The sequence below is a fragment of the Myripristis murdjan genome, chromosome 16 (assembly GCF_902150065.1).
Source record: "Myripristis murdjan chromosome 16, fMyrMur1.1, whole genome shotgun sequence".
Classification (NCBI taxonomy): domain Eukaryota; kingdom Metazoa; phylum Chordata; class Actinopteri; order Holocentriformes; family Holocentridae; genus Myripristis; species Myripristis murdjan.
In genome coordinates, this window is record NC_043995.1 from 11,200,511 (window position 1) to 11,228,466 (window position 27,956).

Sequence of the window (27,956 nt, forward strand, 5' to 3'; positions counted from 1 at the left end):
GTGTTTGATTTAACTCGCATGAACAACCGGGCAAATAGATCAATGAGAACTTCAGGCATGCAAAGTTAAAGCAAGGACTCTTGTTTCAAACTTAAAACATTATGTTTTGCTGCTATCCTCCTCGGTGTGGAGCTTCTTTGTAGATTCAGTATTTTATAATTTAATTTAGCTGAAATTAATATCTAATTGTGTAAAACATGAGAAGCAGTAACAATGTACTGGAGGGGAGAGTTGTCTACTACTGCTAAATAGTATTGTACCACAGCTGGTTGCTCAGTTACTGCAGGTGTGAGACAGGAGACTTGGAGGTCGTCTGTCTGCGTTGCGCTCCATCAGATCTCGCTCTCGTATGTGTGCATGTAGGTCTTGAGGGAGAGGATCTCAGGGTAGCTCCTTGTGGTTCTGCGGTAGAAGTCCAAACCCGACAGAAGCTCCACATCTCTGACTCGAGCTGTGTGCATCCTCATCAGGTCCTCCACCCAGCGGGACTCTTCCTCAGAGCTCTGCAGCAGAGAAGTGAGAGGGTGTGTGTGTGCTTTGGGTGGTAACAGAACCAGCATTATTGCAAAAGAACACACTAAAATATGCATTTCTGCCTTCTTTCCTTTCAAGTCTATTATCCCCTGTAGCACAGATGGCCCTGAATATATTTTGGTTTATCAAAACTCCAAACAAATTAATAATTACATCAGTTTTTTCTCTGGGGCTTTCCACATCCTTCCCCATGTATATTTTGTGATTCAAAATACTATTTTTTCAAATTTGTTTTGTCAAATCTCAGGCTGATTTCAGATATCACATACAGATATCAGGCCTTTACCCAGAGAGGTCAGGGGTGGATAATGAAAAGTTCTTTTGAAAGGCATATTTTGTTGCCTTGCATGGGCCAGTTAAATTTCTTTTCCCTCGGATTGAGCTCCAGTAGTCTTGTAGCCTTACAGTCTTACATCCTCATGGAAATCCAACTAACTTTCTCTTTTAGATCTCCATTAGGCCGTTCCTCAAAAAATTATGTCAGAATAAAAATGTCATCTAAAAAGGTGTCATTATGGTAAATGCTGTAGTGTGTATTTACCCTGACTTTGATTTGGATTTACTTGCACTTACGTTGCAGGTCTCGTCGTTGTCGGGCCTGTGCGGCAGGATGAAGGCGGAGCTACTCAGGGGGCCGGAGCAGGAGTCAGCGGCCTGCGTGAAGTCCAGGCAGCTGGTCATGACCACAAAGTAGTGCGTGGGGATGGGTATCGTACCACTTACATACCTGAAATCACAACATAAAGCATAATTCACAGGTGAGGTACATCTATAAATCTGTACCTCTAATGAATGAGAATATGTTATAAGCCTACAGACTGGCATGCTGTACGTGAGAGAAATACACTCAATCACAGCACCTGTGGCCTCTGAAAATGTCATAAAATGTTTACCATCAGAACTTACTGGGTTTAGAGTAGACCATGCCCTTGCACAACAAATCAACAAATGCACGCACATAACAAGACAACAGGATTTTGGGGGGGTTTTTTGTCATCAAAAAGTGGCAAAAAAAATCTTACTCTTGCTTGATAGGCATGGATGTGTATATTTGTATTTATGTTTTATTGTGTTTTTTTTTTTTTGTTTGTTTGTTATGTCTGTAGTGTCGTGTAAGCTGATTGATTACAGTTAATGTCCTTACTGTTTCATCTTCTCAGCTGAGTCCCTGACGCCATCATAGTCATAGTCAAATATGGGTCCGATGACCACATTGAGCCCGTTTCTCTCATTTGCATACTTCTTCACAAGTGCCCTCTGGAAATAACCCCATACCCCTGTGGGAGGGAGGAGTGGAGCAGAGAGGGATGGACGAGGGGAGAAGAGAGTGGGATCACAAGAGAGAAGAATTAAATTTTTCAAGTTGCACTGTGTCTTCTGATCTGCCAAAGGTCAGCACAAAGGCAGCAATCTACAACTACTATCCAGTGCAATTCATACTTGGCTTAATAGCTGTTTCATCAGTGTCTTGAAAGGTTGTACCTCCAAAAATTCAACTTTATAGGAATTTAGAAAACTTCAGTGATTTTTCCCCCCATTGGCAGCGATATATTTCTGGCACTTTTACATCAGCAATGATTTGGCCTGGTTATTAGCAGAGGAAGTCAGCATTTTAAGATAAATGGTTTCTGCAGCACTCCACTGACACACCCTGGAAGAAAGCTAATATCACTGACTGACTCACTCTTGAAGGCAGGGTACATGGGAACAGTATTGGTGATGAGAACAGCATCATATTTTCCATCCATGGTAGAGGACAGCTCTGCAAATATGGAAAGCAGAAACATAATTACAACTGAGGTGCTGCCACAGCATCCACGTGCATGTATAACACAAAATACATGATAGTTTACTTACGAGGCGGGTACAGGAAGGCATAGGTGATCTGTTTGTCTGCTCTGTAATTGGTACATGACTGGCTGAAGGCTGGGGGGACGCGGACGTCAGGTCTCACACAGTTAGTCAGGGCCTCAGGCAGGGGGGACACTTCTACCTGGGGGATCCCACAGTCACACACACACACACACACACACACACACACACACACACACACACACACACAAGGAAAACAGAATTAATTAATTAAGCACTGTTATGTAACTTCAAGAAGGCCTGAACAATTAATTGAAATTGCAGTAAGGCCAAGTGCAATATCCAAACAGCAGGAGCTGCAATTTTTTGATAAAGATAAAATGTGTGACTACAAATTGTTGTACATAAAATATTATGATGCTATAGAGATTCCCTGATCTACAAATTGTATTTTTCAAAAAGTTGTCTTTGCTAATAGACCCCAGCAAAAATCACACCATCATCATTTTAATAGCTTTTTCAATGAAAAATAAAGTCACAATGGAAAAAAAATCATCATTCCAAAAACTGAATTATATTGTAATTATCTGTAAAATTAATCATGATTTTACCATATTGTTTAGCCCTAGTTTCAAGTGTTGATCCTTTTAAAATGTTCAACAGCTACTTTTATTACATGATCAATACAGTCATACACAACTATTCGATCTGTGCAAAACTCTTTTGTTCCTAACGCAATCAACCTCCGAATCGAAACAAAGCAAAGATTTTACATAATAGTGTAAATGTGATGTTATGTATGATTCGTTGAACTTGAGACAAGACAAAGGACAATTTTTTGCCAGACAATAAAGTTGTATTGTATTGTTTTGCTGAGTTCATGCCAAGATGCTCGATGAGACTCAATCTTTCATATGATGTACAATTACGCAAACCAGTTATGAAAATCCTCCAGATCCAGTCATGAGCAAGACAATACAATTTCGAAGCTGTTTACTGATTTGTAGACATAAAGCCTCAAAAAAGTGCTACCTTTAGAAGATGACAGGACCTGGGAACTGCATGCTGACACACAGCATGTAAAACCTGGAGGGAAATGAGTTCCCAATTTTATGTAATTTTACTTTCTCATTCAAAATGTTAGGGCTGGGTAGTATATCAGTATCATGATATGACACCAGACATTGAAGGGAAGTTATTAGACTGTTCTTGCTGCTCTGTTATTTTCCCTCTACCTGCTTGATCATCATATCCAAAATAATGGCTTTTTCTGAAAAATCTCTTAGGTGCAAAAACTGTATCTTCTGAAAGCTCCAGCAGTGATCCCTATAATATTGTCACAATATATCAAGGTATTTGGTGAAAGATGTTGTAATGTTTGACTGTCAATAATGCCCAGCTTTACCTATAACCCAGCTGTTTGCTGACAAAAGCTCTACTACAGCCCCCAACTTTAAACAAGTCACTGGGGATGACTTATACCAGGACTTAAGGGATGTACCTGTTTGCTGACAGTGTATGATGTCCAGATGGGCATAGAGAGAGGCTCACTGTAGCCACTGATGTAGTCGCTGTGGTGCAGGATGGAGTACTTGGTACGAAAGAGAACTGCAGGCCGACCGTACGGCAGGTTCCTGCTGTCTGGGAGAGGAAGAGCACAGGAGCAGGAGATATATGGTGTGATGTAATTTCACTACACGTCAATATCTTCAATTTTCAGTGGGCTAGCCACAGATGATATACTATACAGCATTACAGTTATGTCTATTATGCATAAAAGTGACCATCAATATCAGAGTGTATGCTGATGATACATAGCTTACAATTACTGTTCATTATACTGCACAGCTGTTGCAGTAATAACACCTAAGGGAGTATTCTTCAGTTTTATGGGTTCAAAGCACAGGCCACAAGTCATTCAATGTTAACAACTGCTGTAAATTCTTATAAACCTGTTCTAAAACCATTGGCAGCATTTTTTAAAATTTAATAATTCATATATTCATAACATATTATTCATTATTTATATTGTTTAAACTGATAGGTTGGGAGGGTTCACACCATACTGAGCATAGGCTAGAATTTCCATGTAAAGGTCTTTTGTTTGTTATATTATAAACAGTTTAACAGTTTTCAGTATCATTAATTGTTAGAACTGACCATCAATAGCTTGCCTCACTCGCTGGTTTAGCTCCTCCACTTTGTTCTGTAAGAGACAGAGCCAGAGTGACTCCAGGTTATAGCCTCGTACAAGGGTCACTTTCAAACCTCTCTGGCCCCTACTTTTTACACGCAACTGCAAAAAGATTGGAGATTGAAACAATCTCTTGCCAGAGATCTACATGGGAATCACACACATTAGAGGTAAACTGAAATGCTTTCCTGAGCAGGGCTGGGTGAAATTCAATTCAATTCAAGCAATTCATGAAGTAAACACTCTCCAAAAACGATACTGATTTAGCCTAAAAAATAATAGAGAATAAATACTCTATTATTGGCAAATGAATTGCAGGTTCTATTTAACTTTTGAATTGATTGAACTGAAAGGGAATTGCTCTGCTGCAGAAAGCAAAGAAATGCATCAAAGTTATTTCAGTATTTAGGGAAACTGAACAGGAGGAAAGACAAAACAATTAGTCCATGAATCACAAATATACACATTTTTACAACACATACAAACTTGCATTGACACAAAGAATCACACTAAAGAACCACACACATAGGCTATGTGCATGTGCACTTGTGTGCACACACAAACATTTGAATCAAACATGGTGGATAAAAGGCCAATGCAGATGATTCCATGTCTTTTTACAGGTGTGCACGGCAAAACAATACTGAACAAGTTTAATTGCACTGATAAAGCAAAACATAAATGTTAAGTTGGACTCAGTGAGATGATACTGAGGTAATTTATCAAAGATGACATTTGATTATGTCAGCCCATACTAGACTAGAAAATTATTTTCCTTTGCCCAAGCTGCTGTCACACTGTGGTGTAAAGGTAGCTGCAACAGTACCTCTGTAGGCAGGAAAATATTCTGGGCATTGTTAGCATTCTTTGTTCAGATAACATGATTTTTCTTTTCTCTTTCTATAATGTGACAAGTATCAGGCAAAGGAAAAGATTAACTGGCAGTAAGTGAAAATGTGTTATCTCTGTAAAGTACAATTAAGGGATGGCAAAGCTGCATCCAGTCCAGGCAATCTCTCCGCAAAGTGACAGAGCTTTACTACTGAGCAGACCTCAGCTGATATAAACATCACAACAGTTGCAAGTCTCTCATGAGGAGCATTTGAAGTTGCAGGCCACTGAAAGTGTGGTGTCTCTTCAAAAGCACATTTTCATTTTTCAGGAGCTCAGGATCAGTCAGCCACCATCACAAACTCCTCTGGGAATCAGCTGAAACCACTGGGATTCAGGATTTGTTTTTTAATCCAATTCTCTGTTTGATAACTGCACGTGGGCAAATGCATTTCCTTAACTATCATCAATAAATTATATTTAGTGAATCTCCTTTATCGTGTATTTCCATGATGGAGACTAATTCTTAGGATAGGTTTTCAAAACTAAAATAAGATAATGATCATCAATAAGAGTTCCCAAAGGAGCAAATAGTGACTGCTGACAATTCACTTGTGAAATAAGCTAAAGCAAATGATCTTCATGACTCCTCTCTGAAGATTTGCAGCTCAGTTAATCAGGATTGGGTTTATCAAAAGCATTTCAATGCCAAGATCCATTCCATTCTGAATAAATGGAGAGGTGATCTTAGTGTTGAGATAAGTAGGGCTTTATCACTCCACACATCCTTAAAGTTAATATACAGAAATAAAGCACAAGCTATGGTAAAATATGAGTGGCCAAGCAGAAGTTACTGATACTGTGAGAAATAAAGAGACTGTGCATTACTTCTTTCTGGAGAAATGTTTAAGTAATCCCAAGGTGAAACCAAATCCAACAATCTGACAAGTCAATATGCAGCCAAGGGAGTGTGAATGATTGGCTTGTGCGTAGCGAAAGCCAGCTGAGTCTATTTTGCTGACTTTAGGTCTAATTTTCCTACAAGCAACAATTAATTGTCACATGATTCTTATTTCACAGTAATTACAGAAAAGAGAGCTGCAATGTAAGGTTTGATACACAGGGAATGAGTTGAGGACATACTGACTGATACAAACATCCATGGTCACCAGAATGTTTTCAGTTCAACATTGGGTGGCCCACTGGTTATAAAGACTGTAGAAAAGAGAAAAACAGGGTTCAAAACCAGGTGGCAGAAAGCATTGGCTCTGCTGTCTCTGGGTTTCTGAGAAAGACTCAGAAACCCATTCACATTTGGTTTTAACATCTGTCTCGAGTGATCCCATTGCAAGTGGACAGGACAGAGCTAAGAAGGTGGTGTGTCACACGCTGGGCCACAGGCCATTTTTTACTGTGAATGCTAATGCATCCGCATGCGATGCAACATCAGAAGACTGCCAAGACAATTTGTGGATGGGAGAGAGTGTTTCTTGAGAAAAGATTGTTGGCATTAGTTTCAAATTTGAGTTTCAAGTAATAGGGGGTTTTGGCACAACTTCTTTGCAAATTTGCCAGATGGGGATTAGGATGGCTGAGGAATATTGGGAAGAAAGTGACAGTAAAGAATACAGAAGTGAGGGGGATGAAGGGACAGAAGAGAGCTGGAGTAGAGTTCTGAGGTATCAAAGTAAGAAAAGAAAAGAAAGAAGTCAGTCTGAATGCTGATCGCATATCCAATCTTGCCCGACAAACGATCATATAAAGTTTTACATCAAAATGCTACATGCACTGATTTTGTGCAGGTAACAAAGCCCCCTTGGCTGACTGTGTGTCCTCAAAACACTGCCCATGTATCATCATCAGAGTAAAGGAATACATCAAGGTTTGGGGAAGATGGTCCGTTGGTCAGCTTATCCACTAAGTGACTGAAAACAGACCTCAGATTTATCCATGCATCCCACTTGCTCTGGTGCTCCATGTTAACATTTTAATCCTTAAACACTGTGCAATCTCCATAAACAGACTCTATATAAATATATAGAGTCTGTAGACAAGGGACAAGAATTTGGTATCAGTATAAGTGTTCTGGTTTCCACTTCTGTTTCACTTCTGAGTCATTTTATGAAGGTGAACAGTCCATGTGGGGATCGAAAGAGGCAGACCGCAATGGCAGAAATGTCCTCTGAACCTAAAACACCTACAAAAACTCTCCATGTCTGTCTATTGTGTGGAGTAACATTCAGCCTGTGTAATAAAAGAATATTAGTCCACACAGGCTAAAATTGTCGACGATAGCCAGTGGATTCCAAGCTGGAGCACTGAATACAGATGATTAGCATTACCCTTTAGCCTAACTTAAGAAATAAAACAATGATTTTAATTTGGACAAAGATACAGTCCCATTACCTATTACCCATCACCTAACTACTCCCTCCATTCGCTGTTTCCATAGAAAAACAGCGAAAGTAGTCCTAACTAGCGGTTTCAATTAGTGTTATTTCTGTATTATATTTCATGAAAGTATTATTAAATTTGCCAAGTAAATTTTACCTGCACTAAACTGCCAGACATGGCTGCATCCCATTCAAGATGTACCATCCCTTTTGCTAGTTGTTATCACTCCACATAATGTATAATAAAGTGAGCATGGAACACTGGAGCCAATGACATGGATGGATGATTTTGGTGTCTGTGTTTTCATCACTTAAGTAAGCTGACCAAATTACTTTCTGTATTCCTCTCAGGTTTCTACAAGAAACTGGTCCCAGGTCTGCCGCTGAGTCATCATGGCTGACCTTGTCATCACAAGTGCAGCCCAGGTCGTCTGTCCCTGTGGGAACAGGGCCAGAGGGCGTTGGTCTGGAGACCTCCTCGGGCATGGTGGGTCTGTAGGTGGGGCTTCTCAGCAAGTGGTTCAGACTGCCGTGGGTCCCGTTGTTGGGAGCCGGTTTCAGACCCAGTAGATCTAAACAAGCCAGAGGGAAATCAATTTCATGTCAGCTATAACAGAAACTCAAAAAAGAGGAAATGGCCACATGGTAACGGCCCAAAGGTGTGTATGTGTATTTTTAAAATCAAACACATATACTCACACACATATGTACGCACATGCACACTCCTATCCCAACACCCACAAACACATTAAGGAAAAATGATGCCTTACCACACATGACATTATAAAGCTCAATGTTTTCAAAGGCTGGGACTTTAGTCTTGAACTTAAATGTGGGTCCATATCCCAAGAAAATAGTCTGAAAATAAAAGTTGAGAGTACGCTACATTTGACATTTTGAACACAAAAGTGTACATCACAATAACAGCTAAAATTCCATATACCCCAACCATTATGCCAGAAAAAGTGGTATTCTACTTGACAGCTGAACTGGAACTGTGAAAAAGTGATTTTGCTGGAAATGCTTAAAGTATCCCATTATTGAAAAACAGCCAAAAGTGAAATCTGTCATGCTACAATTGAATAGAAGTACTTTTGGAAATGGAAATACTTTTGACACCAACCAAATTTCCCTGTCCCGCTGAAGACAATAGAGAGAGTGCCTGCATTAGAGATTACCTGCATGCTGTTGATCTTATTGTCATATCCGTGGTCACCAGAGAAGCCACAGTGCCTCTTCCCCTCGGGGACTTTCCTGAAACCAGCCATAGCACGAGTCATACAACAGCATTGGATTGATGTGTTCAGGGTCACTATAGATTTGTGACAGTTTCATGTCTGTTTTGCTAATCTCTGCTGATAACAGTATAGTGTAAGCCAACTTGTATATCCAACCCATAAAAGACTTGTTGCTCTAGCAAACACTTCTGTGGTACACAGAAAGTGATACAATTAATATTTCCAGCAGCAGCAACCACTGCTTAGTTGTTTGGAAGAAAAAGAAGCAGATCTCCTTAGTGCATGGATGATAGACAAGAGCACCACCCATAAAAATTTAAAATTCAACAGAAGTTCCAAGGAAAAGACAGCACTTTTCTGGGCACACTGTTTGATTGGCAAGTGCTCTCCAGGGGCACTTGCCAATCGTCACCACAGTAATGAGCACTTTGCTTTAAGCATGTGATGAAACTAAAATAAAAACAAAAAAATTAGGATTTCACCAATTACCACTTAACTGCTGTCAAATATGTAGCTTATCTCAGGAAGTTTAGAAATGAAAAATCCCCCCCGTCACTGCAGCTCAGCATATTTTGCTCTGGCCTGGGTGTGTGTGACTGACAGGTTGGTGAATGATTCGAATGCAAACAACGACCCCCTCATTTCGCACTCTACACTGTTGGCAACTTCGAAAAAATGCTTCACAGATACAGCCACCTGGTATCAGACCTCAACTGACCAGTGACATTTCCTCTCATTTTAAACTCAATAATGAAAAAGACAAACTGTGTCAGTGAGAATTATGTGTTGTACTCCTCTTATTAGTGTTCCTCTATTGGTCATGAATAGCTGTGAAGTTGTGTGTCTGGATGCCTGTAAGACAAGCTGTCACTGTAGCTACAGCTAATCTGAGATCAGAGTAAACACTCAAAAGATTTACATAACTAAACTCTACTAACTAAACTGATGGGATCATGAAAAGCCAACAAACGTGACAAACCCCATAAACCCGACTCAGCACATTGGAAGGGTTAAACTGTGTTATTTAATACAGTTTATCGCTGATATTTTGATTGAATTCACCTCCCACAACCCTTAGCCCAGAACAGCCGCTCCTTCACACAACTCCAGCCACGGTTCTCTAATTGAAAAACAGACACTTTTTATTAAGTGTCCATTAAAACACTACTTCCAGTGATGAACGCTAATGTGTGTGCGCCTGTGTGTACGCACGGGTGTGTGTTTCTAGGGGGTGAAGCCACAAGCATGTAGAAAATGTAAATCACTGGCTGACGGGCGCAAGGGGACAAACTCAATGTTTCATTTAGTGTGAATAGTTAGCTGGTTTGGGATTTAAGGAGACACTGACAAATGTATATGTGCCTGTGTGTGACTGCGAGAGTGTAAATGCTTCGGCACTCAGCTCACAGCTCCGGTGCCAACGATTAACCCGTCTGTATCTGAGCTGCACAGAAAAACCTCAAAGGTCTCTTTCATTTAGCATCCCTGTGCATATGTGTGTGTGTGTGTGTATGTGTGTGTCAGTGGGAGAGTGAATGTAGCTCTCCCACGGTTCACCAATCCAAACAACATGACAGTCTCATGGAAGGAAACTGTTATTGACATGAACACACACACACACACACACACACACACACACACACAGTTTGCCATGGTCGTTTGTTTTCACTTTGTCTCCTGATGACTTCATGGTTCACTTTGTCTCTGAGTTGCTGCACTAGGACCTTTCACTGCTCAACATCAAACGCCTGTCGCCACTCATTTCAGCAAATAGCGGAGGTTTTACCATCCAGCCCCTTTCAAAAAGACGTGGGATTTTCAACACACACACACACACACACACACGCACACACACACATGCCTTGTCACCTTTGAACACACCGTGTTAATGATGTGTTAACCGCAGTCCATGTTGACCAAAACAAGCAAACAAGCAAGACATACTGCCCCAAACTTCACCAAGTACACTGAATATACAATGTGTTAGAGACAGCTCCCTGATATTTATCTGCAGCTTGTTTAGCACGGCCCACCTCTCCACTGTCTCAGATCCTTAGAGGTATTCAGTATCTCTTTTTTCACCTTGTGTCTACATCTCCACTTTGTGGCTGGCATAGATTTTAAGATATGATAATATATCATATAATATAATACTAAATATGATAATGTTGGCTGATGGGGGAAAGCACAGAGTTTTCCCTTAGCCCACATTTCCAGCAAAGTGTGTTTTCCATCAAAAAAATTGATCATTTACTTGGACCACCTCGGTCAAAAGGAGCCAACACTATGATGTATGTTTTTGTGAGGAAGAATTTCTGAGAAAAACAGTGACATTATCCATGAGCATGCTCTCCGGAAGGTGAAAGATGACGAGGTGCAGGTTATTGCCCACATTTGCTGGTTTTCACTATTGACTTGTCTGGCTTCTAAACATGCAGTAGCTGATCTACATCATATACATTTGCACTTCCTGTTTCTGTGATGCTACTGTACCTGGCAACGTGCCACTTCCTCTCCACCAGCAGGTGAATCTCCTCGATGCGCCGGTTGTTGGCGTAGTGCAGTCTCTTTGGCAGGTGCTGCTTTAAGTAAGGCTTAAAGTGCTGGTCCGCTTTCCTACACTGGAATAAATAAGAACATTGGTATTTTTATGGTAAAAGGTCACTTTGAGTATTGTTGTAAGACTTAATTAAAGATTTCACCTTTATTAGCTAAGTATCATAGGTCTTAGCTGGTGTTTAAATTTTTAAATGGACTTGTTCACAATGATACTTGTATGTTTTCAGTTTTCTATGTACACTGTATTGGTCCTTATCAAATAAATAACCATCAACCAATCAATCAGTCAATCAATCAAAAAACATCAGACAGTACAATTCCCAATGTTATTAAATTTAAGAAAATTGTCACTGGTCATTATGCAAACCTACATGCAAACCTATTTTTTTGAATCAACAAAACACATCATATGGTTTTAATACTTACTGTTAGATTTGCAACAACAGCCTTTGGGTCATCTAAAAAAAATATTAGAAAAAGAACAATAGTCAGAGCACTGAAATTTGTTGCAAAGCTTTAGCTCTCATAACATACTGTATGCCAAGCAAATCCAGGCCTGCATCTGGGCAGATGCATTTGAACAATTCAGACCCAGCAGCTGGAACATTATAACCCGTGTAAATGACTGAGAAGTAAGTTAGTTGGACAAATCAACTGGGCCAAACATTTCTTCTCAGAAATGTTTGGAAACAAACAGTGTGATGGTGTCATCTACAGTGCAATACAAAGCACAGCTTCCACAGTAACTGCATCGGTGAGCTTTAGAAAGTCAGATAGATTCTCTATTGTCCTTTAACAGGGAAATCTGTTGCCTCACATACACACAGATACATAAAAAACAACAGATACCACCTATATACATGAAAAAACATTTAGAACATTTATTAACAACATTTAATATATTTGATTTCCTCTTTGACACACCTATCAGACAAATGGGGGGAATTGCTTCAGGACAATATGAATACTATACATAAATATCAAGAAAGTTGTTTGCTTTTCCTAATGAATAAATTTGTGGATGCTGGTCTAAATTCACTTTCAAACTCTCTGTTATTGAATAAATCTGGTGTGCTCCATGAAGCACACCAGATTCCACCTTGTCTTGTCATGTTGGGCGTAACAAAAACTGCAAATTCAGTAATTCCTATATGACCCACAACACAGGTTATTTATGTCTGATTAAATCTGTTTGACTGACTTGATGTCTGTCTCTTTTACTTACATTTAGGGTTGTTGGGGTATCTGGAACGTATTCTGCCCAGTGACCCAGGGACGAGAATGATGTCATCAATGTTGGTCATGTAGCTGCTGAGGAACTCTGTCCGCTCACAGCCGGCCTCTTCCATACCTGAGGACAGACAGGAGTGTGAGTGTGTGTGTGTGTGTGTGTGTGTGTGTGTGTGTGTGTGTGTGTGTGTGTGTGTGTGTGTGTGTAGTGGACAGGCCATGGCTATCTAATAATTAAAAAAGTGATTACCTGGAGAAACACAAAAAAGTGAATGAAGTGAATAAAAGGAAAGTGACTTAGCAATTCTTTCTTCTCCTTCTCCATCTACTGCCAAGGTGCCATTGAGCAAAGGGAAGTAACCCTCCTACCACAAAATAATACCAAGTGTTTTCTTCCTCAGATAAAAAAAGTGGCTATGTTTGGGGCGTCTGTTTTTTGACTAGTTTTGTGGACACACACCAGAACCAACCACACAAATGTGTGTGTGTGTGTGTGTGTGTGTGTTTACCATGGTCCCCCACCATGATGATGTTGACACAGCGGTGCAGTTTCATCTGCTTAAGGCCGTCCATTAGTTGTCCAACAATCCTGTCAATCATCCTCAGAGGATTATTCAGCTGGAACATAAAGAAACAGCAGTAAGTCATAAATGAGTGTGTATGTGTGTATGTGTATCCCTGCACGTGCATGTGTGTTTAATCGCTTAGTCTCTGGAGAGCACATGTCAAAGCAGAACAAGGCAGACATATATCACAGAGGGCTCACACACATACACACACACACACACACACACACACACACACACACACACACACACACACACACACACACACACACACACACACACACACACACAGAGAGTACTCACTTCTGTGCTCATTGGTCCCATTTTGTGTCCATATGTGTCTGGTTGCTCAGAGTGCATGGCGTAAACATAGGGCCTGAAACAAGACAGGAGTCAGCCTGGAGATGTATTTATAGCAGCAGTGAGAGCAGTAGCAGCAGTAGTAGCAGGAGCAGTACACATAGTATCAGTAAACACACACACACACACACACACACACACACACACAATCACACATACAGCTCAGTCTGATGTGTATCATTAGAGAGGGAAGTCAAGTGTAATTACAATTCAACCACAGCCACATGTTGTACAGTCCCAGTGAACCTCAGCAGGCCATAACAAGAAGCTGCTGATCGGGCGTTATCAAAACGCAAACAGGAACTCAGAGGCTCTGCTCGGGTTTGTTTTTCACATGAAAACTAAGCGAACAAGTGACTGTAAGAGAGCGCAGGTGATCAAGAAACATTTGAAAACAGAGAATACTGTCATTAGCAAATGAATACCAATATCTTATATCTATATTTTGAAATAACTGAATATGCAAAGACCTCCTAACATGGCCTCCTAACATACAAATATTTCTAAATTATTCAACTACAACAATTAAATGAGCATAGAAAAAGTGTGAAAATTTGCTTTACAAGCAGGCAGCACTAAGTACAGGTGTGAGTGTAATTCTTTTGTACAGTCAATGGTTTTGATGAGTCTTGGAGACACATTGTGATCCAATCAGTCCAAGCACCTTTGGAGGAGGTCAGGGATGCACATTTGTAGTGTGAATATGTCTCAGTGTGTCCATGATGCCTTTGGAGAAGTGGAAAGTTGCTTTATGGAAGGCAGAAGTGAGGAAGAAGAAGGGGGAAAGAGAGTTGGACTAAGTTGAATCAAAGATGAATCAAAACAAAACAAAACAAAAAAAAAAAAAAAAAAAAGAATGGGAAAAAGAGATCCTGACAGATCTGAAACTGGTCACAAGTCACTGGAGATGCATTTGAGACACACGATGACGGCAGGTGTGAACGACGATCCTAAACCAAGAGTGAACAGGGGCCTCGCTCTCTGTGTATCGGACTGTCTGCTTAGTCACATCTGACTGAGGCATGACTGCAAGCGCTGCCAAAGAAAAGATGTCATAATGGGAGAACACAGAGGGAAAGAAAAATGAAAAACAAACAAAAAAAAATCACCTCTCTCCTTCGGGAAGGTGGAGCCACTGCAGCATGGTCAGTATCCGCCTCTCCAATGGAATGGCACTGGAAAACATGCACAAAGCTTAAACATTCATAAACACAATAACTGAATCTGATATTGAAAAAAACATCTGCAAGCCAATGAAATAAACAACAACCCAGACAATGAGGTCTAGCGCCTAGTGCCATGCTGTACTCCTGAACCATTTAACACACTGGAACAACAACCCGCAAAGAGGCTCGTAAAGTCGAGCGTCCTGAGATATGACACACATAAAGCTCTCTGACTGTTTAACGTCTCTGAAAGTCAAAAGCGGCCTGCGTAGTGATGAGGCCACCGACCAAGCTCATGGCTGTCACGCAGTCCACAGCTGTCAACCATCAAGCCCAGGATCGAGGCCCCGACTGGGGCTTGACGTTCCGGGCACAGGGGGGTAGGATGGAGGAATAAGGTGGGGGGTTGGGTTACTCTGCTTCAACACTTGACAGGAGGCCTCTTTCTCACTCTCTCCATTTTCCCTCCATACTTTTGTTCGTTTTCTGTATTTATGTTTTCACCTTCATTTCCCCTCCTCTCTTTCCTTCAGTTGCTTTCTCCCTCTATTTTCCAATTTCTCTCCATCCCTCTCTCTCTCTCTCTGCTTCTCCTCCCCTTGTTCTCTGGTTGTGGTTGTAGCTGACGGGATGGGTGGTGGGTGGTGGAGGGGGACCTCCCAGAAAGCTGAACCCAACACAGCCCTTCAACCAGTCAGGCAGTCATTTAGCTCCAATCCCTGGTCCCCATTATCTTGCCAATCCCCACTGTGGTTCTACAACACTAAAACCATCCACTGTATTGTATAAAAAAGCTTGCTCGGAGTGTCTGTACACACGCGTGCGCGCACACACACACACACACACACACACACACACACACACACACACACACACACACACACACACACACACACACACACAAATGCACACACATGCGCATCACACTGACTCATACAAATGTAGGCACGCACAACCTCTTGGAAACAAATATATCACAAACACTTGTGCATAAACACATCGCCACATGAACTGCAAAACAGCTCTATCTTAACAAGTCATTTAGTTGTATGTTCAGTGTTAAAATTTTTATTTTTCATTAACTGTCAGTGAGATGCAATAGTCCAACTTGATTCCAATGCAGTTTTACTTGTTACAGGAATTTTTGCAGGCAGATCAGCCCACCAGCGTTAAGATGTCACTCGTTTCAAGAAAATTCAGGAAACAAGCTGATTAACACTGGAGACAAGTGAGATTATCTTATCCCACTGGCAGACTGTTTTTACCTTGTTTGAAGAAAAACACGATTTTAACACTGAAAATGAGAACAAATGTTAAGATGGAGATTTTTTTCAATGTGCTTGCCATGCACACTATTGTTTCCTTTATTCTCTCTCTCTTTCGAGCACAGCTCTGTCAGGGCCAAGAGGATGAAAAACACTCTGAAGCCAAGTTTGGCCCCCATGGTTTGAGTGGCACGTCTGCGACCCCGGTTCACACAGTATTGCCGCATAGTGTAAACAGGCCCATGTGCACAAATTGCTGTAAAAACAGCCCAGCGCCATCCCTCAGCTATAAGATCTGCCTCCTGCTCTATCAAAGCCCTCTCTGTGCTGATAAATGTGGGCTCCTTTGTGTTCTGCAGGTTTGGACTGAGAGCCCAGCAGGAACATGAACAGGCATGTTCTGCTGACTTGACGAAGTTTCACCACCAAATGACTTACAGTCGCTGGAATCATTTACAGGGACAACAGCACTGCAGGGGTCTTTTAAGGCTCGTTCACACCAAGCATGTTGGTACCGGTTTATTCAGCTTCAGGAGAATTTATTCTTAACTTGGTTTGTTTTGGCATGTGAAAATAATGTCATTTGAACTTGCATGCACAGCAAAAACACACACTAAGATCATATGAGAATGTTGTCAGCCATCTTCCAAGTGAACTGCATTGCAAATCATCAAGGGTGAGAAAGCGATCTGAACCAACTGCAGGAAATGACCCCATAATGCAAAGTTTTATGGCTGTAAGCAGAAGAACGTTGACATGTGATAGACAGCAGTTCCACCTGATCTTTTTGGTATGCAAAGCTTACCAAAATGAACTGAGGACATGCCAGTCTGGATCGATGCACATATTCATTTATTTCCTCGGGCATTCTCACCTGCTACGAACACCAGAGAAGGTAAACCAAGCAGACAAGAACACAAGTCTACCCAATTAGTTTTCGATTCATTTCGAGGGCCTGGAATGAGATTTGTTTCGGTTCGCCTGAATGCCAAAATCTCTACCAAAGTCTGTTGACCTACTTGTGAGTGCATGTGATTTTTGTTTATAAGTTCTGGTTGGCTTGCAATTGGGTAGTGTGAACCCAAACGAACCAAATGCAAAACTGAAAACAGAGCACAGCTTTTCCACTCTGGTTTGGACTGCAACCAATAAACTGCACGTGTGGTTGCATCCTTGCATCCTTCGTTTGCTTTGTGTTCATCTGCCCAGAACATCAGGGTTGGTGAAGTGTCTGTGCTGAAGTGTCCTTGAGCAAGACACTCCCCTAATCGCTTCACGAGCACTGACCTGTCCCTGACCTCTGAAGAAAAAAAAAAGAGAATGTGCTTACAATGATCAACAAGAGCTGAGAAAGACTGAGTTACTATAGTTTCCTAGGATTGGATATATTCAGATATTTTTGTGTGATTTCCAGTCTGCTGCAATCTTCCCTGTCTCCCTTCACCCCAGTACAGTGGGGATGGATGTGTTTTGTTTTGTTTTTGCACACACTGTATTTATCTGCCCTGAATCTGTACTCCTTGGCAGATACATCCAGTTTGCCTTTGTTCTTCAGCAGGAAGACGTTTCTCAGAAAAACTCTTTGCCCCTCAGGGCTGTGGATTATGGTGGTTATCCATGTTGTTTTTGGCACGAACTAATGCTGTTAAATTTTTGATGATTCAAGCTCCACGAAACAATACCCATCCAGCCCCGCTGTACTGGGGTGCAGGGAGAAGAGGAAGCCCGTGCCAGACTGGAAACCTCGCCAAATCACACAGAAACTATCTGATAGACTGGGTAAGTAGGAAAACATCTTTTTTTTTTTTGTATTTTGGATGAACTCTTCCTCATGGGTGTGTCAAAAATAGAGTCAACAACAATAATAATAATACTAATTAAGAAAACCAAACCAAACTAAACCAAATGTTCAGTGGGGAAATCAGACGGTTAATATGACAGTCGATATGTGAAAAGTTGTTTTGTGGGTATCCAATGCTTACGTGGACCACTAACAAACTGTGCTGACAGAGGTACATGGGACGATACTGTGCTACAAAAGGTCTTTATATTCCTTGATGTGTGTGCACGGTGTGCGTGTGTGTGTGTGTGGCAGTCTGAGGCACACTTACACTGGCCAAAAAAAGGTGGCAGCCTTCACTCCCTGTTTCACTGCTGTGATCCAGATCTAGAAAAGAAAAAGGACATCCTGGTCCAGTCACAGTATTTTATCAGCCAACTCAGATTAAAACACTGTTACAGTTTATCCAGCACAGAAACAACAAGAACATCATGACCTTGAGCTCCTCAGCATCCAGTATGTCCAGACGGATGGGCTTTCATTGTGAGACTGAAAGTAGGCCAACTTTTGTCACGTGCACCAATGCATCCTGACTGAATCATAATATGATTTTGGCAAACAAATAATACAATACCTGCAAAAAGTATGTCATTGTTTTTATTGTATTGTGTTTGCATTTTGAATAAAATATAGTTGCCATCATAAAAAAATCAGGTTTAAAAGAAATCCCAGCTACTTTATGTCAAAGCTTCACTTTTGCCAAACAAAAACTGAGTCCCGAGCCATTCATTTCATTCATCACAGATTAACATCTGTCCTTTTCCAGTGGACAGCAAAGCCTATTAGGGTTAGTTTATTGAATCTGTTTCCTGCACACGACCCCTACTTGACAGGAAGATTAAAGGGAGCAATCGTTTTACTGCACAAGTCTGTGCTTTTGCTGGCCTCCTACAGCATCTCTGACCTGACAGTTAAAATCGCAATCCAAACCATCTACAAAAGTCACACATAATCAAAACAAAAGGCACAGACAGTCTTCGCCAGCTCACTAATCACATAATCACCGCACTAATGGAATACAGATGGAGAGAAGAGAAGAGAAGAGAAGAGAAGAGAAGAGAAGAGAAGAGAAGAGAAGAGAAGAGAAGAGAAGAGAAGAGAAGAGAAGAGAAGAGAAGAGAAGAGAAGAGAAGAGAAGAGAGGAGTCAGTGCTCACCGGCTGTCCTCCCCACCAGCGGTGATTGAGTTTCTCTCTGCCTCTCAGCGTGAAGGTGGCATCAAACACCGGGTCGTACATGGAGTTGCCGATGATCCCATGAGACTCTGGATAAAGACCCTGACAAAGATCGAGGCAATCCAACAATATTTGTCATATAATACTTTTGCTTATCACTGTTTTATTCTCTGTATTGCCAAAATAATACAGACTGCATGTGTTATGCACATGCAGTTGTTGCCCAGTTTCATTGCTAAAACGTGCACAAAGTAATGTTGATGATGCTGGAAGATAATATCCTGTACCGTGGCCAGTGAGTAGAGGTTCGGGAAAGTTTTGGTGGGGTAAACCGGTCTCATGTATGGAGCATGGGTACCACATGACCCTGAGGGTGGAAGAGACACAACATCAAAAAGCAAGATTTAAATGACTTAATAGATCATCTACTGGTTGCACTGTATCTGAATCCCACTCCCATCACAAAGCACCACATGAGCATCCCCTCCTCAGCCTCGCTAGGAAGAGGATACTACACTCCACGTTCAGGGCCTGTCATTTTGTTTCAGTCCCATTCTGAGTCTTACTGAGCTTCTCAATGTGCGGTATGACAGTGGAGCCCCTCTTCATGTAAGAAGCTCTGAATCCATCCACTGACAGCATGATGAGTGGTGGACGCACAAACCTGCAGTCACACACAACACAAGGAAGAGAACACACCAGAAGGTAAAAGACAGGGACAGAGCGAGCAAATCTAAACAACAGCTCAGTCATACAATGAACACACAACACCAGAGTGAAGGAACACATGCAGATTTTATATTACCAACTTTTCTTGTCAATATATCAGCTTTGTAAACCCTAATAACATAACATGACATAACATAACATAACATAACATAACATAACATAACATAACATAACATAACATAACATACATTTTCCCTGAAATGAGGAGTTTATGGTAGTTCATTTTAGTGGGCTGTGAAATTCGTGATAAGTAGGTGATAATTAGCAAGTGACATGCTATTTGAAATTACCGCCAAATTACATATACCTCAAAATGTATGGAAAACCAACACTTCTGCTTTCACTGTGTCACCAAAACTCATTCTAGATGAATATTTAAAATCCATTATATCATAAAAATAAAAAACAGGGTTGCCCTTGGTCATGAACATGGAGTTCTGTGCAGCTTCATTGTATTGGAATTCTGCAGGAAGACTGTCAAATAAAAATCATAAATTCAGTTTGCAACATCATTTGGTGACAGTAAAAGTGCAAATTTTGGTTTTCAATAAACTTTGAGGTAAATGTTGATGTAATGAAGGGGTAATTTCAAAGAAAATTCAAATACGTCACTTGGTAATTATCACCTAATTACAATGGAATTTGCAGCCCACTAAAATGAAGTGTTCCAGAGTTTATTTGCCAAAACAGGTGTCTCCATTCGTACTGATTTATATAAACAATATTATTAATATAATCCAGGTAATACTCATCCAAAAAAATCACTGGTAGGCTAATGCATAGGCCACGTGGCTTTTGCAACAAAATGTTGGATTGGGATGCAGAAAGTATGTCATGTGAAGCATACAAGAGTCAGTTCTTGTTCTTTTTTTTTTTTTAAGAAATGGTATTTATCCATTTTTGATCAGATCAGAGTTGATCAGCAGTGTGAAATTCACTTTGACTTTGATACAGCATTGACTGTTTGCATAAGTAAAGAGAGGAAACCTGTACACTGGAAATACGAAAAAGAAAAAAGGGTAATAAAAGCAATCAGAGGAGAATTTTTTTTTTTTTTAAATCTATCAAAGATTTAGTTGTACCATTACTTGTCTTTTGTAAACATACCCAGCAGGACATTCAGGTGTCTTGATGTCCTCACACTCGTCCTGCAGCCAGGAGCTGTCTCCTGAATAGCAGTAAAAGAGAGAGTGAGATTATATATAAATAACACAAACAGGTAGGTGAAATTATTTGGAATAAGAAGGATAATGCAGTCATTAAACACTGTTTCACCATAATTCTGTATGTTATTATTAAGTCCCTCCCTCATAATTTCCCTAAAACCCTGTAGTTACCAAGGTGGAGGCACTGGAGGCAAATGGCTAATGCTGAATATCTCCCATTTACATAATTCCCACAAAATCTGTATGTGTTATAATAATCGTTAAAGGTGACACACCTTTACACAGAGTCTTGTAGTTGGTACAACAGTCTCCTTTGGCCAGACAGTCATCAGAGCAGTGGCAGGCATGTTGTTCGTTACGAGTCTCCCCGCAGCGATCCTTACTGCACTCGTACCCCCCCTCTGGAAGTGGAAAGGATGAAGAAAGACGACGATGATGAGAGAAATCCCCTGTGCAGCTGAGGGGAGGGCGGCACACAGCTACCACCAAGGTCAGAAGCTTCACACCCACGGGGGCCACCCATGCTAAAGATGTTTTGAACACTTGACCAGAGTCTCACAACTCATTTCATCGCCCAAGAGGAGATGCCCTCGTTCAGCTGACAGTAAGATTTGCACTGTTCTCCCTGTCAGAGTGAAAGACCACAGCCCCAAACAAAACTGTAACAGAGCTTTCAGACAGTGGGAGGATTACACCAGCAAGGTGGTGAGCAAGCCAAAGACCACCTAGTTGAAGGAGAGCACATAAATATAAGACCACCAACACTGGAAGTGGCAGGGGGGTTTTAGGGAGAAGCAAGGAATGAGAGAAGGAAGCAGAGGAAAGAAGAGAAGAGCAGAGAATTATATATTGATAAAGAAAAGAGGAAACAGATCTGGGAAAGAGGAAAACAGAGTCATCATGGTATGGAGTTCAATTCAAAAATGAACACTGGAGGACCATCAGGGCACACAAAAACACAAACAAGATGGTAACACAGAGTGAGAAAGACAAAACAGTAGTACAAATACAGATTCTGTACAATTCCAAGTCACATCTGTTGCACTGACAAGCTGACCTAATTCAGTCAGTCAGTGTGAAAACGTGGTCAGTGCTGCCTCGACCCATGAGCAACTGTTCTGCCAGGTTTTGTGATGTTACATGGATGCATCTGCAGCATGCAGCTTGTTTGAGAAAATGGTTCAGGACATAATGAACTGACCTCGTTGCCGCTCATATGGACAAACAAACAAACAAACATTGGACATTTTTTGTAGGGATACTGTTGGTACTTTCACAGATTTTTTTTTCTCACACTAGAGATTTTTGATAAAGAGTCATTAGTAATGTGGATATAATGACCAAGCAGGTAGAGACAAATAACAGAACAGCTTGAATATTCGAATAACTCCAGAAAATGTCACCTCTTTACTGTATTGCAGCATTTGTTGCAGCAACACTTGTGCCATAGGACAACATTACAATATCCAAAACCCCAGGTGATATCTAGTCTGACATCACAATATCAATATGATATCAATGTTTCCCAGTCCCACGCTCATGTCTAATATGTTCCTCATGACATGATAATTACAGAGAGTGATAATGAGTGTGTTAAGAAAAAAAAAGATGCTCCTATTGGTCAAGGACAGATTTGATTGGCTTATACCCAGTCAAGGGCACTGTGCAACCAGGCGACAGGCCAAGGGAAGCGAACTGGGATTAGCCTCAAGTGTCTCATTTTCCACAATGTGGGAAGAGAGAGAGGAAAGGGACGTAGAAAGAGAAGCAAAATCCAGATCAAGCAGAGCAGAGGGTGCAGTACCTGTCCTGAGGCAGAGCTGGTCGAAGTCCGAGCAGCAGCTGTTGTAGGTCTTACACAGGTTGTCACAGCGACACAACGGCGGCTCCGCCTCAACCAACTCAAAACACCTGCTCCTGCAGGAGCCGGAGAGAGCCACGCTGGAGGACGCAGAGCGAGCTGGGGAGGGAAGAGACAGACATTATACAGTCACCCATACATTTTTAGTTTTAAATGTGATTATATTGTTTAAATCTATCAAAATCTGATCAGACTGTGGAGTCTCAGCAAAACACAATCCGTTTTGGACTCAAGCTGCAGTAAGAGTTCAAAGATTTGAGCTTAAGTACTGAGAAATCCTGTGATGTGATGTCAGGAAACTGCACACAACATGCTCATGTTTACCAACCTCGCTGATCTGTGACGCTTTATACTGAAGAGACAAGAGAGGTGAAAGATCTAATGTTGCTGAGTTCAGCTTCAGCAAGCTTGAGCAGTCTTGTCAATGTGATCTCAATTACAGAGAATGGGAATCTCCTCTTTCCTAAAGCACTACTTTGTGATTTAGGATTATGAGATTGCAAATTTTTACATAAATGAACTTGCCAAGTGCAATTTTACAATAAAGAACTGAATGCGCAGGCAGAATAACACAAAGATACTGTAGTCTGTCAAAATGAACACAAGGATGCACTGTCTATTTCTATTTTTTAAGGACATGCATCATTAGGTCATGCAATACTAATTTGCAATACATGTCTTCATTAGTGCCACCTAGCTCTGAAATAATGATAAAAACAAAACAACTGGACTTTTGGTTGATTGCTGTAAGGTTCAAGAGAAGATCATTCAGAACACATATCTATATGTTTCATGCCTTCATGAGAGATGAAAAACATCAATGAATACACTGAAAAACAAAATTAACACATCTAATTACTGAAGACAGGATTGCATTCCATATAGTGCCAACAGACATTATAATATGGCATCTGTCTGCACAGTACTGCTAATGCACACAAAGACCTCATTCATAAAACCGGAAGGCAGGTTACTATTGTTTTGTAGCATGGGGGCAGTGGAAATATTGCCATACTAGCCTACAGGGAGCCAAGAAAATCAAATCTTTCTTCAAAACATCTGAAAGCCATGCAACAAACCCAAGGGTCCTTGAGGTTTAAACCTCCAAACTGAGCTACTAAAGACAGACCTGTGACCCATTTTGGAATCCGAGCCACAGTTTGAAAACCAAACACATGATTGAAGACATCCTGCACATCTAAGAGACAGCCAGCTGACAGAAACTGGTACACTCATAAAATATCCCTTGTCCAACTGATCATGAAGACAAAAAAATCTTTGTAGCAGAGACAACTGAGGGATGCCAACAGGTTTTAACATGTGTGTTCTTGTGTGCTGTGTGTGTGTGTGTGTGTGTGTGTGTGTGCCTCTTTGCTTGTGTGAATATGGGTGTGTGTATGCATGCATGTACAAGTGCATCTCTCTATGCACACTGCATGTGGAGGAATTTAGGAGTTAAACTTCATTCAGTTTACTCACAGTGCCCAGCCAGCTGGCACAATAGGGCCAACTGGCTGATGTTCCAGACCCCCAAAGTTAACTTTCATTAAGCCACGAGCCCCAGTTTGGAGAGATTTTGCCCATAGGGTCCCTGATATTGATATGAAATCATGTTTTGGCTTATATTAAGATTCAAAGCGGTGAGATAAAAGCATAATGCTAAATAATCACTCATACATATTTATTGCATGGTGTCAGCTTCTGGTGAATTGTGGTGAAAGTAAACTATTCCCATTTTGCTGAAGATCTTCTGGCCTAGCCCATTTAGTGCACATACAACATACTGTCAGCTCTATGGGATCGAATCCCAGCTCCAGCTGTCCCTCAGACCGCTTTCCAGTAACTAATACAATACTTGAAGAAGTTGAAGTGGAAACAAACCAGGAAACTCCATGCAAATCCAAGCTCATACTAGGCTCTCACAAATGTCAGTTTTTGGAAAGGAGATAGCAACCAAACAACAAAGAAAGCCTGCAGCTGCCATTCACTGCTATGACAATCTCTGGCACACTTTAAATCTCCCCAGGAAGCGAAAGTCTAGCTTTTTTGTGCCGGCAGGGTTAGAAAATCTGGGGCAGAAAATGGGCTCCAATGCTCTCTTAATATTGACTCAAGGTAGAGCTGCACAAACACACTCTCTCTCCCCAAAAAAACACACACACGGACTGCCCAATCACAACCGCGCAGGGTCACAGTGATCCGTTGTCCTAGCCTGCTACCCCATACGCTCTGCTTGCTCATTTTGTATGCGCTGGCAGACACTTCAGATAGAAAATAATCCTGCAAATAAACTATACGTTTGAGAAATTCCTACACAGCTAAAGTTGCTCGCTGGTGTGGAAAGTACATTCTCATCTAATTGCACATAGCTCATGCTTAGAGAAGCAATCTCTGAAACAGCCAGGTGTGGATGTGTGTCACTCCAGCTGATGTCAGGGTGATTGATTGCCCACGAAACTCACACTGGTTTCAAGATTTACTCCGCTGAAAGAAAAAAAAAAAAAAAATCAAAAGGTTGTTTTTTGCGTCTGGCTTGGACGGGGGAGGCATGTCCTATGCACACCTGGCCAAGATACATTAACATGTGTCCAAAATACACTGCACATAGCCTGCGCTGGGCCATTTTGGCAACTAAATAAACGTAAAAGTGTGGGTTTTTTGTTTTGCTCCACTGAACCCATGTGTAATGTTCAGATGTTGAACAAAGTTTTGAATATCGTTCCCATGCATTTGATGAACGTACATAAAAACTACACAAGCGCCCTTGTGTAGTTCACATTCATACAAACAATACTGTAATGATTATCCAGCTCCACTGTAACACGTTATGGCTGGAACTAACGTTTATTTTCATTGTCAGTTATGCTTTTCATTTTTTATGTTTGTTTGTTTGTTTTTGTTTTTGATAAATTATGTAATCTCAAAATAATTCCACATGGCCATCATAAGTTACCAGAGCCCAAAGTTATTTCTTAAAATTGCTTACTTCTGAACATCAGCTAAAAAAAACAACAACAAAGGGTTCACTTTATGATAAGAAATTGAGAAAAGCTAGCAAATCTTAGCTTTGGTGAGGCAGGAACCTGCAAATGAGCATTTTTATTTGATAAACTACTAAAATCAAAATTATTCACGATTATTTGCCAGTTGATTGACTAATCATTTTAGTTCTATGACACACGGGGGTGGAAAGTGTTTATTTAAGTATTTATTTCTGGTTTATTTAACAGGGACAGATACAGTGTGCAGAGACAAACTAAAACAGCTATCATAGTGTTTATAGTGGGTGCTAATTTGGAGGACTTCTGTGAAAATATGAGAGTAATGCAGAAGAAGCATGGCATGCTGGTGCTCCCTCTGCCATTAGTACTGCACATATTATCACACTCAGTATGAAAGTCCCTGCAACACAGCATGGAGCAATTCCATATAGAGTTTCAGAAGGAAAAATATTGTAATGCAATAAGAATTTAGAGATCCTTGTAGAGAAAAGGAAAACTTCTTTGGCATTATTCTAACAACTGATTCAGTGACTGCTTTCATTTCTCAAGGGTGAAAATTCAGCTTCTTCCAACTTTCAACTTTTTTTTTTTTTTAATTTGATGCTTTACTGTCCCACATAGAGATGATCACTCTCCTCTCCACAGTGGGGTCAGAGGTCAGAGGTCGGGGTCAGATACAGAACAGCATCTTGGTAGCTTGTAGGGATTCAGTGTCTTGCTCATCCAGGTCATTCAGCTGAAAGACAGCCTCTGTAACCACTAACAGGAGAAGGAAAGGTCTGAGGTCCTGCAGCGTACTCACACTCTGTCTTGGCTGTAGACCCCTCTTCTCCGGAGCGTTTGGGTCGGCCGTAGACGTATCCCAAGCAGACATTAGTGCCACACAGGACGGACAGGATCCGCAGAAGCTGAAAAAGACACACATCTTAAATGGTTGACTAGTAATATTACTGTTGCACAGGCCAATCAAAGGTCATGTGGTGTGAATACAATGTTAAAACCTGTTCACAGTACAGTAGCATAACCACTCTTAACATAACCAGTAATGGATGACTGGGTGATAATTTGTTAGCTTTCTAAACTTTCTTAGCACATGGCTCACATGGGAAATTTTGTGTTCTTGCACCCAGGCTGATGGAAATACTGTTACTCTGTTTCACCACAGAGAACCATAGAAAGTCAACCAGCCATCCCATTTCCACTTATAGAGCTACAGAGGGCAGAATCTCTGGGATTAGAAATTATTTTCTGCAGTGAAAGAGGAAAACAAAACATGTTACACTCGTTGAAACAACACTGGAAATCATTTCATCACAGCTGAACTGCTGCTGACAGATTTCTCAGGATGAGAAGAGCAAGAAGACAAAAGGTATGGAATGCATCTCCTATGCATGAAGTCAGCTACATAAAAAATCACTTGTTGGAACCAAAATATTGTGTGGCGCACTACCAACAAAGTTGATTTTTGGACGAAAGGAACTGCCAAATAGGAATGAAATTTCCTCAACAAAAGTGTAATACTGGTACTGATGGCTCAGCAAAGCTCCCGGTCCATGAAGATCGTCCTTTACAGCAAAAATACAGGCCATACAAAGGTCATGCTAGTTGCATGTTCTCCGGGAACAGTCGGGGCTGGTGCGGTGGTGAGTTGAAAGTGAATGGGGACCACCCGCAGCCGCATAACAATCGCCTTTTGATACTTTGAACAAGTTCCTCACTTGCAAACGACCAACGAATCTACAATTGTTCTGCAAATAATTACCAGCAGTAGGGGAAGACTGAAAGAAAGCTAAGAACATCCTGGCAAATCTCCCTGGGAGCGACCTCAACCAATAGCGCAGAATAAGATAATCAATAGAAACGCGCGTAATTGCGCACGGATTTACGCGCGGCGGCGTCCGAATTCTGAACAAAAAGTGTCGCTCGAACTTGCGCACATGGACTCTTACCGTACCAGTTTCTGTAGCAACATGTTCCTCTGCCGGGATGAGCGTAGTCCTGTGCTGTAGGTCGGAGAATGAGTGATGCTGATTCTC

General features: G+C 41.1%; 1 protein-coding gene across 2 annotated transcripts; it reads right to left on the reverse strand.

Annotated features, from left to right (window-relative positions):
- Window positions 1-332: 332 nt before the first annotated feature.
- enpp2 (ectonucleotide pyrophosphatase/phosphodiesterase 2) lies at window positions 333-27,892 on the reverse strand. Of its 2 annotated transcripts, none has more exons than XM_030072342.1 (25): window positions 27,875-27,892; window positions 26,723-26,828; window positions 22,862-23,017; window positions 21,333-21,458; window positions 20,999-21,059; window positions 19,729-19,826; window positions 19,450-19,529; window positions 19,145-19,264; window positions 18,260-18,315; window positions 14,827-14,892; window positions 13,661-13,733; window positions 13,301-13,409; window positions 12,787-12,912; window positions 11,988-12,019; window positions 11,496-11,623; window positions 8,943-9,018; window positions 8,535-8,622; window positions 8,167-8,336; window positions 4,507-4,552; window positions 3,848-3,987; window positions 2,392-2,527; window positions 2,219-2,296; window positions 1,679-1,811; window positions 1,108-1,261; window positions 333-503 (listed from the first exon to the last, which is right to left on the reverse strand). In XM_030072342.1, exons 1-25 carry the CDS (start codon window positions 27,890-27,892, stop codon window positions 333-335), a joined length of 2,547 nt encoding a protein of 848 aa, XP_029928202.1. The 2 variants fall into 2 exon arrangements, with proteins under 2 accessions (XP_029928202.1, XP_029928201.1); XM_030072341.1 differs by having other exon boundaries at window positions 4,507-4,642.
- Between the last annotated feature and the right edge of the window lie 64 nt (window positions 27,893-27,956).

What these genes read in the sequence shown, in the direction of transcription:
- enpp2 (XM_030072341.1), bottom strand. An exon ending in ATACCCCAACAACCCTAAAT is followed by an intron (nt 12,020 to 12,786) that starts GTAAGTAAAAGA and finishes TATTTTTTTTAG; the next exon opens with ATGACCCAAAGGCTGTTGTT. An exon ending in GCTTTATAATGTCATGTGTG is followed by an intron (nt 8,337 to 8,534) that starts GTAAGGCATCAT and finishes TGGCTTGTTTAG; the next exon opens with ATCTACTGGGTCTGAAACCG.